Source organism: Azolla caroliniana, unplaced genomic scaffold (assembly GCF_043228905.1).
Source record: "Azolla caroliniana isolate FFs.n. ecotype wild unplaced genomic scaffold, voAzoCaro1.0.p SCAF_7, whole genome shotgun sequence".
Lineage (NCBI taxonomy): Eukaryota > Viridiplantae > Streptophyta > Polypodiopsida > Salviniales > Salviniaceae > Azolla > Azolla caroliniana.
Genome location: NW_028230442.1, coordinates 7,362,137 through 7,376,333, shown reverse-complemented (window position 1 = coordinate 7,376,333; position 14,197 = coordinate 7,362,137). Strand labels below are relative to the sequence as shown.

Sequence of the window (14,197 nt, the reverse complement as noted above, 5' to 3'; positions counted from 1 at the left end):
TTGAAAGTTTTGAACCCAAACTCTCAAGTTGAAATACGAAAAGATCCAAATTTACGCGTGCTTTCAATAATCATGAGAAATTATCTTCTACTCTGGCTAAGGGGAACCCAATTAAAGAATTTGACTATTTAACAAGATCCAATCATACTCCTTCAACCTAAGGGAAGAGACAACAAATGTTGTAGATGTTGAAAAAGGATATAAATGTCTTGGTTCACCAACAAAGGAACATCAAGAAGGAAATATGATTTTAACATACCAACACTTAACGATTTCAAGTATCATTATCGAAAAGTCGAATGTAGAGCAAATATTAACAAAACTAATAGACCTTATTGTTGAGGAAGTCTCGTGATTAGATCCCCAACCTTGATGTAGTCTAACAAGTAAGCATAGAATTACGCATCAAGCAAGGAAAGCTTATGATGACCATCCCTGATGTGCATGTTTTGAACTCCAATGAGTAGACACGCTAGTAACCACACATTTCAAAACCAAAAATACAAGATTCATACTCTTTGGGATCATAACTAGTATCATTGCTCCAAAGATCCTCGATAGGAGAGCAAGTGTGAGCATTATAAGTTACAACTATTGGAAAAAATGGGGTAGTTCCAAGATGACACAAGTGGAGGAGAAACATTGCATGGCCAATGGTTTGATCGAATGTCTGAAGGGTATGATAATAGATTATCCCTTCATTATATACAATATTGAGAACCGCCTCATGTTTGTAATATACCTAATCAATTAGTTAGATAATGTTGGGATTACGGTCCCTCCGGATGGGATGGTCAGATGTCCGGGAACCGGATGATGAAGACCCCGGCTACGGAGCCGGATGATGAATGTACCCGGAGAGAGATCCGGATGCGGGGACATATTTGTGAATATGTTTGCCAAGGGCCCTTGAGGCTATATTTGTAAATAGCCCGAAAGTCATATGTGTATAAATATGACTTAGGGCAAACAGTTTGTAGTTGTTGCTCATTTTTCTGTTTTCCACTTAGAGGGAGCGAAGTGAGAGCAGCCGAGAGAGAGAGAGAGAGAGAGAGAGAGAGAGAGACGAAGAGGTCGTTGCCTCTGTGTATTACCGCCGCCTGTGGCGAAGACAGTGAGCACAAGGTTGTTGCCTTGTAGCTTCACCATTGTACATCCCTGTTTATAGTGATGGTTGGAGTCTGAGGACTCCCGTGGTTTTTCCCATTTAGGGTTTTCCACGTAAAACATTCTGTGTACTCTTCTCTCTATTGTCTCGTGCATTTTGTATTTCCTGTTTTCTGAGAGTTGATCCTATTCCTTGGTTGTGGCCGAGCACCGTGTTCAACAAAGTGGTATCAGAGCAAGGTTAACACAGAAAATGGAAGGCGGCGGTAGTGGGCCTCCGGGCATGATGGTGTTGAACTCACAGAACTACGCCGACTGGAAGATAAAGATGGAAGACCTTCTCATCGTCCGAGACCTGTACGAACCGATCGACAATGCCGAGATACCCAAGGGGGTAATAGAGTCGGAGTGGAAGCTCCTGAACCGGAAAGCCGTAGCGACGATCCGGCAATACGTCGATGTAAGTGTTCTGCAACATGTGGCGAACGATACGAACGCCTATGAGATGTGGCAGAAGCTGTCCGGACTTTATGAGAGGAAGAATGCTCTGACCCGGACCTCCCTGATGAGGAAGATAGTGAATTCTTAAGTACCGGGACAGCGAGAGCATGGTCGAACACGTCAGCACGTTCATGGGATTCGTGAACCAGCTTGCGGCGATCAAGTTCCCGTTGGATGACGCAATGCAAGCCATCATGCTGATGTGTACCCTTCCGGAGAGCTGGGAGAACTTGGTAGTTACTCTCAGCACCTCCTGTAAGGAAGAGAACTTGTCTTTACTAACGGTAAAGACAAGTATTCTAAATGAAGAAGCGCGTCGAAGAGATAAAGAACCGGCCTCCGACTCGAAGGCGCTGCTTACCGAATCGGAACGGGGAAGACAACGGAACCGGAGTCCGCAAAGACGGGAGAAGTCGGGGACACGGTCGCAGTCGAGGGGAAGACCTACATGCTTCTACTGTGGGAAGCCGGGGCACTTCCAGAAGAACTGTCGGCATTTCCGGAAAGACAACGGAACCGACGGTACCGATTCGAAGAAGTCACCGGAGCGAAACGGTGCATACCGGGGAGCCACGGACCGGAGAGGTCCGGATCGGCGAGGGCAGGACCGGAAAGGAACGACGGCACTCGCGGCAAGTGAAGAAGAGATAATGCTCATCACCGAAGAGAGGGAGCTGAACCTTGCCGGTGAAGAGATGACCTGGGTGGTCGATTCCGGAGCGTCGTTCCACCTGACCCCGGAGAAGAAATACTTCTCATCCTACACAGCCGGTGAGCACGGCTGTGTCCGGATGGGAAATGAAGGTACATGCCGGATTGCCGGCATAGGAGACGTGTGGCTGATGACATCAACCGGATGCAAGATGCTGCTGAAGGATGTCCGACACATTCCGGAGGTTCGATTGAACCTGATTTCGGCCGGGAGGCTAGACGATGAAGGCTACACGGGTAGCATCCGGAACGGTGTCATGAAGTTCAGCAAAGGGAGCCTGATAGTAGCTCGGGCCCGGAAGGTCAACACACTGTACCTGATGAATTCCCGGCTATGTCCGGAGGAGCTGAACGTGGCAGCTGACACTGCCGGTGAGATGTGGCACAAGAGACTGTGCCACATGAGCGAGAAGGGGATGAAGAGGCTTGCAGAAGACAACCTTATTCCAGTGAAGCATGTGCATCTGGAGAAGTGCACCGATTGCCTGGCCGGTAAGCAGAACCGAGCCTCCTTCCACTCAAGGCCACCGACGAGACGTAGCGCACCATTGGAGTTGGTGCACACTGACGTGTGTCAAGTAGAAACGAAGTCACATGGCGGAGCCCAGTACTTCGTGACATTCATTGATGACCACAGCCGGAAGCTGTGGACGGCACCGTTGAAGACAAAGGACCAAGTGTTGTGCGTCTTCAAGGAACTCCACGCGAGAGTGGAAAGAGAATCCGGCAAGAAGCTAAAAGTGATACGAGCGGATAACGGAGGGGAATACCGGGGGCAGTTCGCAGAGTACTGTCGCTCGAAGGGAATCCGGCTCGAGTTTACTGTGCCGAAGACGCCGGAACTGAACGGGCTGGCCGAGAGGATGAACCAGACCATAATGGAGAGGGTCCGGAGTATGCTAGCACATGCGAAATTACCCAAGGGATTTTGGGCTGAGGCAATGTCGACGGCGACGTATGTGATAAATAGATCACCCTCAGTACCTTTGGACGGAGACAAGCCGCAGAAAGTGTGGACCGGTAAGGAAGTGTCCTACCGGCATCTGAAGGTGTTCGGGTGTCTCGCATACGTGCATGTGGCAAAGGACCGGAGAGGAAAGTTAGATCCAAAGACCCGGCCATGCATATTCCTCGGTTACGGCGACGACGAGTTCGGCTACCGAGTATGGGACCCGGTCGACAAGAAGATATTCAGGAGTCGAGATATCGTCTTCATGGAGGACAAGACACTCACCGACTGGGAGTCGGAGAAGAAGATGAAGAGCTCCAAGTCGACCGGTGAGGATCAACTCTACGAGGAGCAGTCCCGACCGGCAAGGGACCGGTTAGCACCCGAGGATCCGGCCGAAGACGGTGAAGAAACAGAACCGGCCGAGAAAGATGAAACTGATACCGGAACCGGCCCCGATCCCGAAATGGATTCGGATGAAGAGGAAACGGAGGAGCCGGTTACCGAAGCTCCGGAACGGAGATATCCTCTAAGAGAGAGAAGGGCCCCCCGGAGATTTCCGGAACCAGAGCACGTGCTGCTAACCGACGAGGGGGAGCCGGAGAGTTTTGAAGAAGCAAAGCTTGACACCCATAGCCGCAGGTGGTTAAGTGCCATGCAGGAGGAGATGGATTCCCTGCATGAGAACCACACATATGAACTTGTGGAGTTGCCGAAAGGAAAGCGGGCACTTCGAAACAAGTGGGTGTTCAAGCTGAAACCGGGAGATGCCGGAAACCCCCCGAGATACAAAGCCAGGATCGTGGTGAAGGGGTTCCAGCAGAAGAAGGGCGTCGACTTCGACGAGATATTTGCCCCGGTAGTGAAGATGACCTCCATCCGGACGGTGCTGAGCATAGCGGTAAGCATGGACCTCGAGGTAGAACAGATGGACGTGAAGACGGCATTCCTTCACGGTGACCTCGAAGAAGAGATCTACATGCAGCAACCGGAAGGATTCGAGAAGAAAGGGAAGGAGCACCTGGTATGCCGGTTGAAGAAGAGCCTTTACGGACTGAAGCAGGCTCCCCGGCAATGGTACCGGAAGTTCGACTCTTTCATGACCGACGAAGGGTACCACAAAACGCAGTCCGATCACTGCGTGTTTGTGAAGAAGTTCGAAGGAGGAGAATTTCTAATAATCCTCCTGTACGTGGACGACATGTTGATCGTCGGACGGGACCAGGTCAAAATACGGATGCTGAAGAAAGCGCTTCACCGAACCTTCTCAATGAAGGACCTGGGTCCGGCGAGGCAAATACTAGGGATGCACATCATCCGGGACCGGAAGAAGAAGCAGTTGTGGCTGTCACAGGAGAAGTACGTGACAAAGGTGCTTCACCGGTTCAACATGTCGGAAGCAAGATCGGTCGGGTCAACCCTCCCGGCAAACTGCAAGTTGTTCAGCAAGCAAAGCCCCAAGACAAAGGCTGAGAAGGAGGACATGATGAAAGTACCATATGCCTCTGCCGTCGGAAGCTTGATGTACGCAATGGTGTGTACAAGACCGGACATAGGATATGCAGTCGGAGTGGTGAGCCGGTACATGAGCAATCCCGGCAAAGAGCACTGGAACGCGGTCAAGTGGATACTCCGATACCTGAAGGGCACGGCAAACGTGTGCCTCCGATTCGGCTCCGGTAAGCCCGAACTCGACGGCTTTACCGATTCGGATATGTCGGCTGATGCAGATACCAGCCGGTCCACATCAGGGTATGTGATGACGTATGCAGGGGGAGCGGTGTCGTGGCAGTCGAGGCTGCAGAAGACGGTTGCGTTGTCAACCACGGAGGCGGAGTACATGGCGGCTGTTGAAGCCGGCAAGGAAATAATATGGATGAAGGACTTCATTAGAGAGCTCGGTATCTGGCAGGAGGAGTACCGACTCTACTACGACAGTCAGAGTGCCATCCACCTTGCGAAGAACGCGGCCTATCACTCCCGGACGAAGCACATCCAGCGAAGATATCACTGGATCCGGGAAAGGATAGAAGACCAGGAGTTCGTGCTGACAAAGATCCACACGGACGAGAACGGGTCAGATATGCTGACCAAAGTGCTCACACCCGACAAGCTGGAAGCGTGCCGGAAGAGGGTCGGACTGGAAAGACATCCCATGCCGAAGTGAAGGGGGAGTTTGTTGGGATTACGGTCCCTCCGGATGGGATGGTCAGATGTCCGGGAACCGGATGATGAAGACCCCGGCTACGGAGCCGGATGATGAAGACCCCGGCTACGGAGCCGGATGATGAATGTACCCGGAGAGAGATCCGGATGCGGGGACATATTTGTGAATATGTTTGCCAAGGGCCCTTGAGGCTATATTTGTAAATAGCCCGAAAGTCATATGTGTATAAATATGACTTAGGGCAAACAGTTTGTAGTTGTTGCTCATTTTTCTGTTTTCCACTTAGAGGGAGCGAAGTGAGAGCAGCCGAGAGAGAGAGAGAGAGAGAGAAAGAGAGACGAAGAGGTCGTTGCCTCTGTGTATTACCGCCGCCTGTGGCGAAGACAGTGAGCACAAGGTTGTTGCCTTGTAGCTTCACCATTGTACATCCCTGTTTATAGTGATGGTTGGAGTCTGAGGACTCCCGTGGTTTTTCCCATTTAGGGTTTTCCACGTAAAACATTCTGTGTACTCTTCTCTCTATTGTCTCGTGCATTTTGTATTTCCTGTTTTCTGAGAGTTGATCCTATTCCTTGGTTGTGGCCGAGCACCGTGTTTAACAGATAATGTAGAATTGATTGTTAAGAAGACCCTTCCTCTATGTAAGTTGACTTATGATGGACTTTGGCAATGATGTCCTTTACATGAGAAAAGAGATCAAGATTGTAGACTTGTAGGCAGGGTTATTAGCGCGTGGGGTGGATAAGGATATGTATTATCTTAGGGGCAAATGTTTATGGATAAAAACTCAAACTTTCCCATCTTCTAAAACAAGTTATGATTACGTTATAAATTGGCTACATAAGTTGGCCGACATGGATGGAATGCACATCATCAAGACCCAATGTTGTTATGAAGATAGTGTCATACTAGAATTGTTCATGATAGGGGTAAAGCACCCGATCAAGACCCAATGTTGTTATGATGATAGCACTTGTGTCATTCTGGAATGCTTCATGATAGGGGTAAAGCACCCATCCAAACTCATAGTCACAACCTTGAAATTACTATGGAGGGGCTTCAAGTACAAATGATTAAACCACTCATTTGTCCCCAATAGACACCTATGTTGCCAATGAATGAAAAGAAGAAGTCACCTACGAGAAAATGTTATAGCAAACCACACAAGTTCAACTTTGGGTCTTGGCACCAATAGACAAGTGTAAAGCCCCTTAACGTCTTTTGATGATTCTATGTAGGTAAAAGAGGTTGGGAAGTTGTGATGACACATCTAATAGACTTGGCACACATGGCAATAGACTTGAGAAATGTTGAGGACCGATGCTTAGAAACATGTTGAAAACTTTTAAAGATGGATCCGCATAAAGGTATGATGGCATGAAGAGGAGTGAAATAAGTAAACCAACTCCCTAGACCCAAACCTCTGTTATGCTCAACAAATAAGGAAGAAGCAGATAAGATGCAAGACATTGACATCATATACATATTAGAACACACCACATACATAGTAGAACACACCACGGTGCAATGGACAAGTTAAGAGTTCAACAATTTCTTATGCATAATGCCTACCAAGATTATTGTTGCCTCACATTCCAATTGGGAGCAAAAACAATACTCCACCTTATGAGGCTTTTGCACATCTTAATAGGTCCCTACTTGACGTTCACCATTTCACCTCATTTATGGACAAAAAGGCATCGTGCCGATGAAGTTCTTATTCCTTGGCCTATGCATCATCTCCATAACCTTGAAAAACTCATTATCACGCGCCGCGTTTCATGCTTCAATGATTGAAAAGGCTCCCGTAAGTCTTGGCATGATAATAAAGTCAAGCACAAGGACATGGTTGAAGGTAGCATGGCTTTGATATTCTTCTGAGAGTTTCAATAAGAATCTCAAGCTTCTAGAAGATATGTCTTATATCATGTTGGAAATAATGAAGTCATGCGCTTGTCACATCATGATGTGAAAGCAACACATCCTTGGTTTTGTCAACAATAGCAAACTCAACTGCTATTATAAACCCCTCACTTATGAAACGTTAGTAGTACTTCCACATGCTTATAATACACAACACGTGCTAAACCTTGCAGCCAAGCATTGCATGCTCCTCAATAATCTCAACAATGAGGAAGTGGACAATTTCCTACAATATCTCCCTTGAGAAGTCCACCATGCATAGCACACCTCTATTACACACCAAATGTTGCCTTAATCACATGCCAAAAGTCACCCCAATCTCATACTATTAGCAAAATGTAATGCATTTATTTAGTGTGTCGCCTGTGGGATCTATTGACCTCTCCCATGGGTAAAGCTCATGGCAACGCATGCATAATGCTTGTGGGAACCTTGGCAAAAACATGTATCCTCATAAAAATTTGATGCAACCCTAACAAGTGTATGATCGTGCCAGTTGTCGGGAAATTTTCAATTTTGGGCTAGAAATTATTTCAATTTTAGGAAAAACATTGGCATCTTATCCAAAAGTATTTTATTTCAAGTGAGAAATGAGTTCTCATGTAGACATTGAATTCAAGAACTGGGTGACAGAGTCAACAAGTTTGTCAATTGGTCCTTCTATGAGAGCTTTGAGGAATATTTAAATTCCTTATGCCTTTTATAGCACTTCTCCTACCTTATGTGTGGAAGAAAAAAGTTAATGTTAAATGAGGTGAAAAATATTAGAAAATAGAAATCACTTGACTAACTAGTAAGGACCTTATTAGGATGAGAAAGTGATTATGAAATAACAAAAGTTAATTAAGCACATAAAAAATATAATAATAATGGACTATCTAAATAAATTTATGCACAAAAAAATTTAATCAAGCATTGAGAGGCCTATAGGTCTCAATTTAGTGTTCTCTTTCCTTTATGTAGCTTCTGTTGCCTTCATGTACGATTATTTTACCTCGAGAGCTTATGAAAACCTCACCAATAGCTTCAAACAATGACCCAATCATCCCCAACAGTGCTAAATTAAATGTGTTACACTGAGCACATGGTTTTCTCTCTATCAAAGTTCCATCTCCTTACCAAGATTGTATGGCAAGGACATATCTTTGTTTATCCTTTCATTTGTGAAATAAGCAAGAATGGTTAACAAACACCCTCGAGATTCCAAAACACATACTTTGGCTTAAGTGAACTAAAAAGTTATTTAATCGTCTACCGTATTAGTTAGCAGCACAAAAAGCAAGTGCAAATAAACAAAACACATCACAATTAGTTATAGCAAACCACAAATCTAGCCAAGAAGAAGATTATTGTAAGGCTTAAGGTAAAGCACTTGGCATTGGACTCGTGAAAAGTGAGAGATAAATACCTTTTGGCATCCATAGAGAGGCCAATATTGATAATGGATCTCAATACACAAGTTTTCTTGTTGGGTCTCCTTCCTAAGAAGGAATTTTCATACTCAAGGCACAACAACTCGACATATTAATAAATTATAAGACATACACTATTATTCTCTTCATTGTGACAATCAACTTATTATCCCCTCTTATATGTCAATACATGAATTGCACTACATATATGCTAAGCATATAAATGTAGGTGATATGCATCCTCTACTAGCCCTTCTATACATAACCTCACATACCTTCATGTTTTGCACATTTTGATGGCCCTAATGCAACGTCAATACCTAGCTTGTTATTGATGCAATGTAGAGTGAGGATTGTTAATATTCTTGCTAATAATGAGATAAGGCTGGATACAATCAAAAGGTCTTATATCAAACCCAACATTCCTAAATATCAAGAATGAGGAAGAATTAAGTCACAAAAAAAACCTTTATAGATCTTTACAGTTCGTATCTCGCACCTAAACTTACAATCTTTGTACCAATATCGATATCATTATTGACTGATGCTATGGCATCAAGCACTAGAAGAACATAAGATAACACATGACATATTTTCGAGCAAATTGGTCCTTTTTTTCTTCATTTTAAAAGAAAATAAGAGCATAAGATAGAATAATGGTAGATGAATAAATTTGAATTTGGAACTTAAGAAGACTCTTTCTTGATTGTGTGTCTAAAAGCAACTAGTTTTCTCTTCCGACTGGTGTTGTCTATAGTAAGGACAACTTTCCCGGCCTCCGATGCCTTGAAAGAATTCCTCACGGGCTCCTCTTCGACTGGCACCTTCTTTGACTTTCGTATAGTCATCGTGTAACCATTCTCATTAGGCACAAACTCTTCTCCATATACAACTTCCCACCCTACGACCACGATATCCCACAAGACTGTGCTTGCACTCTGAAAATATCATCATACCACAAAAGACAATTTAATGCCACACATAATGTGAAAATATTGTTATGTCTTATATATCAATAATTACAATTCAAACGCGTGTAAGCATGATAATGTGTACTAATACAAAGTTTATTTGTTCTTTCTAACCTTAAAGTTGTGTGTTTGAAATTTGAATCTATAGGCATAATTAATCCGATAGTGTACAACATAAAGTCAGGCCATCATTCATTCACCAATTCATGATCCATGATTGAAGTGTTCCATACCGTTTTTACATCTATTTCGATCACTCGATTCTCACCAGCCTTGATCCAAATTTCTTTCACCGGAGCCTCGACACATTCAAATTCGGTATCATTAGGCCTACTGAAGCCACCATACCGTAATGGAACATTCTCCGGTGAGATGTACCTATCAAAGTTTAGGAATGTTTGATATTTCGTTCTATTCATAGACCAAAGAGTCCAACAAAGGGAAAAGGTCCGTTTCTTACTTAAAGAGGGTTTCGGTAACTTTGTCAGGTCTTGCAACCACAACTTTGCTCTTGGACCTAGGGGTAATAATCTTTCCATAGAGTGAATATAAAGCCCCAAAATACCAAGGCACATTAATGAAGATCTACACAACCACAAGAAAACCAAGAAACAAGAATTACATGAGCATATAGTACACAACTCTAGGAACTTAAATACTACTAGGAAGATTGTAGAAAATTCACAGGCTTGTGTAGGATTAGATAGATAGATAGATAGATAGTAGATAACTGTACACAACTCTAGGAACTTAAATACTACCAAGAATATAGTAGAAAAGTTATAGGTTTGTGTAAGAATATAGATAGCTAGATAGATATCCAACCCACAAGTTTGAAATTTTGAACATTGTTTTCGCGAAATCTCACCATTTTTGTGCAAACAACAAACAATTATATGGAAGTGAAGACTTAAGAAAACACGATAACGACAACAAGCAAGCGAATAAAAAAATGAATGAACAACTCACTTGCTTTGCAACAAGCTCAGGATAATTATCTTGCAAAAGAGTAAGGGCAGCTCTAGTGATGTTCCTTCTTTTGATGAACCCAGGAGAGTCGTTGAGATCCGTAATTTGCACCATGGCATTTACACCCGAAGGTTTGAAATCGAGTTTCCTAATGCCATTCTCAAGGACTTGGATTCGCCACCGGAGAAATCTCTTGAATTCCTCTTCGTCTTCTATTACCTTCTGATAGAGCTCCTTGTCTTGGAAAACACCAAAGTGGTTATAGCAAATAGGGTGACCTTCCTTATCCACGCCATGCATATATGCAACATGATCGAATTCGGTGCAAATCTCTTCTTCGATGAGCTTGTCGGCATGGAATTGTTTCCTCCATGCGAGCGTGTCTTCGAGCATTGTCATCGCGTCATCAACCTTGAAGTCTCGGGCACGCAAGAACTTTAAGAGGATAACGTTGGTCCTTTCGTCGCCCTTGGAGTGGAGTAGTGGAACTCCCCAAAGAGTGAGATCCTCTAGTGCCGATGATTCGTCATCATCATTATCATCATTTTCAATAGGATCACCTATGAAGGAATTTTATTTTATTTTTAAAATGGATTAAGGGACTATAGATCACTTCAATTCATAACTAGTGATCAATTATGCATGATTCGTAATAGTGATTAACAAGAAGGATACCAATTGTTTGTTCCACACACCATATTCATCATGATGTTATCTCTAGGAAACTTTATAGTCCCATACCATAGCAATGTCCCATGGTTCCCCATGCCAACATCATATATTACCATGAAGACACTATGTATTATACCTATTTCAGACATCCCGAGCTTTCAGTTCTATATCCAACAAGATCAAACATAAGTAGGTTGCTATAAACATTGAAAACCTAGGAGGAACTAGGTCTCGCAAGAATGGAAGACCACAACTATCCTCCCAATGTACAATGATGTGAGTGTCCAGTTAGCAGAAATTAATTGAATTGGGAGACATTAGAAAATAGCTAAGCATCTAAACCGGATGCAGTCTAGCTAATCGACCGATAGTCGACAAAGTGATTGAGAGAAACCAACACTTCATAGAACCATGAAAGCCTACATTTACATCAAGAGTGTACCTACACCATGAATCCCAAGGGCTTAGTGTACCTATGTCCTACTGATAGGTAGCATGTAAGTCCTGAATCTATATCCAGACCTATAGCTATCAAGAAACCCTAGCATGGTTTATGTCCAAGTAACTGTTTTTATGAAAATATATGTCTATTTAACGAGCATAGTTAGATCTATTCCAAATCATAAGGAGCATTGAACTATAGTTAATGTCTATGTTCGACCCCATAACTATCATGAGATCCTGTCGATATATGTCCCTAGGCCCTGGAAATAGCTAGTATAAAAACCTCAATCTATGTCCATACCATATCTAGCTTGTATACAAACATATGACTGATCATTTGTGAACCATAATACTCACCTTCCTTTTTCTCCCCTTCCACTTCTAGTTTTGATGATGAGGTATTTGTCTTCTCTATTGCACCGTCTTCTTTGACATCGCGTTTTGAATCACAAGAGATAGGAGAAGCTTCAATGGTGGTGGACGAAGAAACAGGGGGTAATTCTTCATGGGTAGCCGATATAGATATAGCTACTTTTTCTTCGAAATTTGCTTCTTTGTCTTCAGAAATGGCTTCTTCAGAGTTATTTCCTTTATTTTCACAGTTTGCTTCTTCTTTTACTTCCTTAACGACGGCATCGTCAGTTTTTGATGGAGCAGGAGGAGCGGGAGCTGAAGAAGAAGAAGAAGAAGACAAAAATGACTTGTTTTTTATACATTCTTCTATCTTAATCTTCAATTCTTGTAGAGCTTTCTTCTCAATGTCTTTGAGCTCCTTCACACACAGGAACTCTGCAACGGGATCTTGGGCAATAATAGGTTTTTGTGAAGAAACAGAGTCGTGGGCAACATTAAGTTGCTGTGAAGAAACAGAGATGGAAGTAGAGTTGTTGTCTTCTTTACCCATTGTGGAGATTAAAAGAGAGAGAGAGAGAGAGAGAACAAGAGCAAAAACCCCACCCAAAAAAAACAAAAAGGAAAGATGATCTGTTCTGTGGGCAAATTTGAAGAGAATGGATGGGGTAGATGAAGGTTATATGGCTATGGAATAGGCAAATGGCTAAGGCTTGTTGTTAAAGCTATGTATGTATGTATGTATGTATGTATGTAGTAGTAGCTGGGCAGAGCAGAGGGGGGAGAAGGAAACCGAACTCTTTCTTTATAAGGGGGGGGGGGGGGGGGTTTGTTAGGTTTTCGGGGGGGAGTTGTTCTGTTCTGTTCTGTTCTGGTTAGGGTTTGCTTTGAAGTGGCTCCTGACTGACAGGCAGAAGCAGAATTTAGAAGCAGAAGAAGCAGAAGCAGAAGGTGGAGGTGGAGGTGGAGGTGGAGGAGGAGGAGGAGGAGGAGGAGGTATTATTTAAAACAATTTTGTCCCCACACTCCACAATATAACGGTACTTTAAGAAATCAGTACATATTAAGTCTCACAAGTCTCAACTAACTCTCTCTCTCTCTCTCTCTCTCTCTTGTGAGATCTCTTCCTTGGGCTTGTAGTCCTAATGAGGCAAGACAACCCGAGAGAAGGCATCGGAAATACACACACATCTCTACAAGGGAGGCATCTGAACAGAAGGGGGGATGGACATGGGCATTGGGGATGATGGGCATGGGCATGGGCATGGGCATTGGGGATAGGGTGGGCATTGGGGATGGGAATTGGTTCGGGGGGTGCGTCATCTCTAATCTCACCAATCAAACCATACAAAACAGACCATTTTTACATTTGGGCGGCCCTTCCGGGATGCCCCAGGGGGTAATGGACTTTGCATCCCATATAAACGTAATGTCGAATGGGATGGGGATGGGGGTTGGTTGGGGGTGTGGGGCATGGGGCGTGGGGTGCATCATCTTGTACCTTTGCCGATCAAACCCTTGGCTACAAAAAAAAACCGACAATTTTATATTTGGGCAGCCCCGAGGGTAATGGACTTTGCATCCTGCATCTTGGGCATACAAGATGCACTAGTAGCTGCTAGGACATGGGTACTGGAGTTATGTGGAAGGTGCAAATGTTGAAGCTCCAAAGTTGACACATAGAGATTTCCCAGTATGGGAAAAAGCAGCAAGCCAAATCTTGTACTACTTCGCATCTTGTGTCCATGATTTGATGCTCGGCTACATCGAGTATGCAAAGTCGCTAAAAGAGGCATGGCAAAATCTGAAGAAGATTTTTGCCGCCATTGTTGCGGCTTAGACAGGAGCTCAACAACATCCTGTAGGTAGGAATGTTAGTAATTGACTACACCACCAAGATCAAAGAGATCTGCGATCCTCTCAGATCCATCAACGTGACGGTGGATGAAGACGAGATGGTGTAGATCTGCCTAGGTAGTTCATAATGCTTTTGACTCGTTAGAAACCACAACAAACAATA

General features: G+C 44.0%; 1 protein-coding gene across 1 annotated transcript; it reads right to left on the bottom strand.

Moving 5' to 3' along the window:
• Positions 1 to 9,409: 9,409 nt before the first annotated feature.
• On the bottom strand, positions 9,410 to 12,773 carry LOC147861761 (patellin-6-like). Its single transcript, XM_087322890.1, has 5 exons — positions 12,184 to 12,773; positions 10,711 to 11,270; positions 10,202 to 10,326; positions 9,975 to 10,119; positions 9,410 to 9,708 (listed from the first exon to the last, which is right to left on the bottom strand). The coding sequence occupies exons 1-5, from the start codon at positions 12,728 to 12,730 to the stop codon at positions 9,457 to 9,459; spliced, it is 1,629 nt and encodes a 542-aa protein (XP_087179016.1). The 5' UTR covers positions 12,731 to 12,773; the 3' UTR covers positions 9,410 to 9,456.
• Positions 12,774 to 14,197: the final 1,424 nt, after the last annotated feature.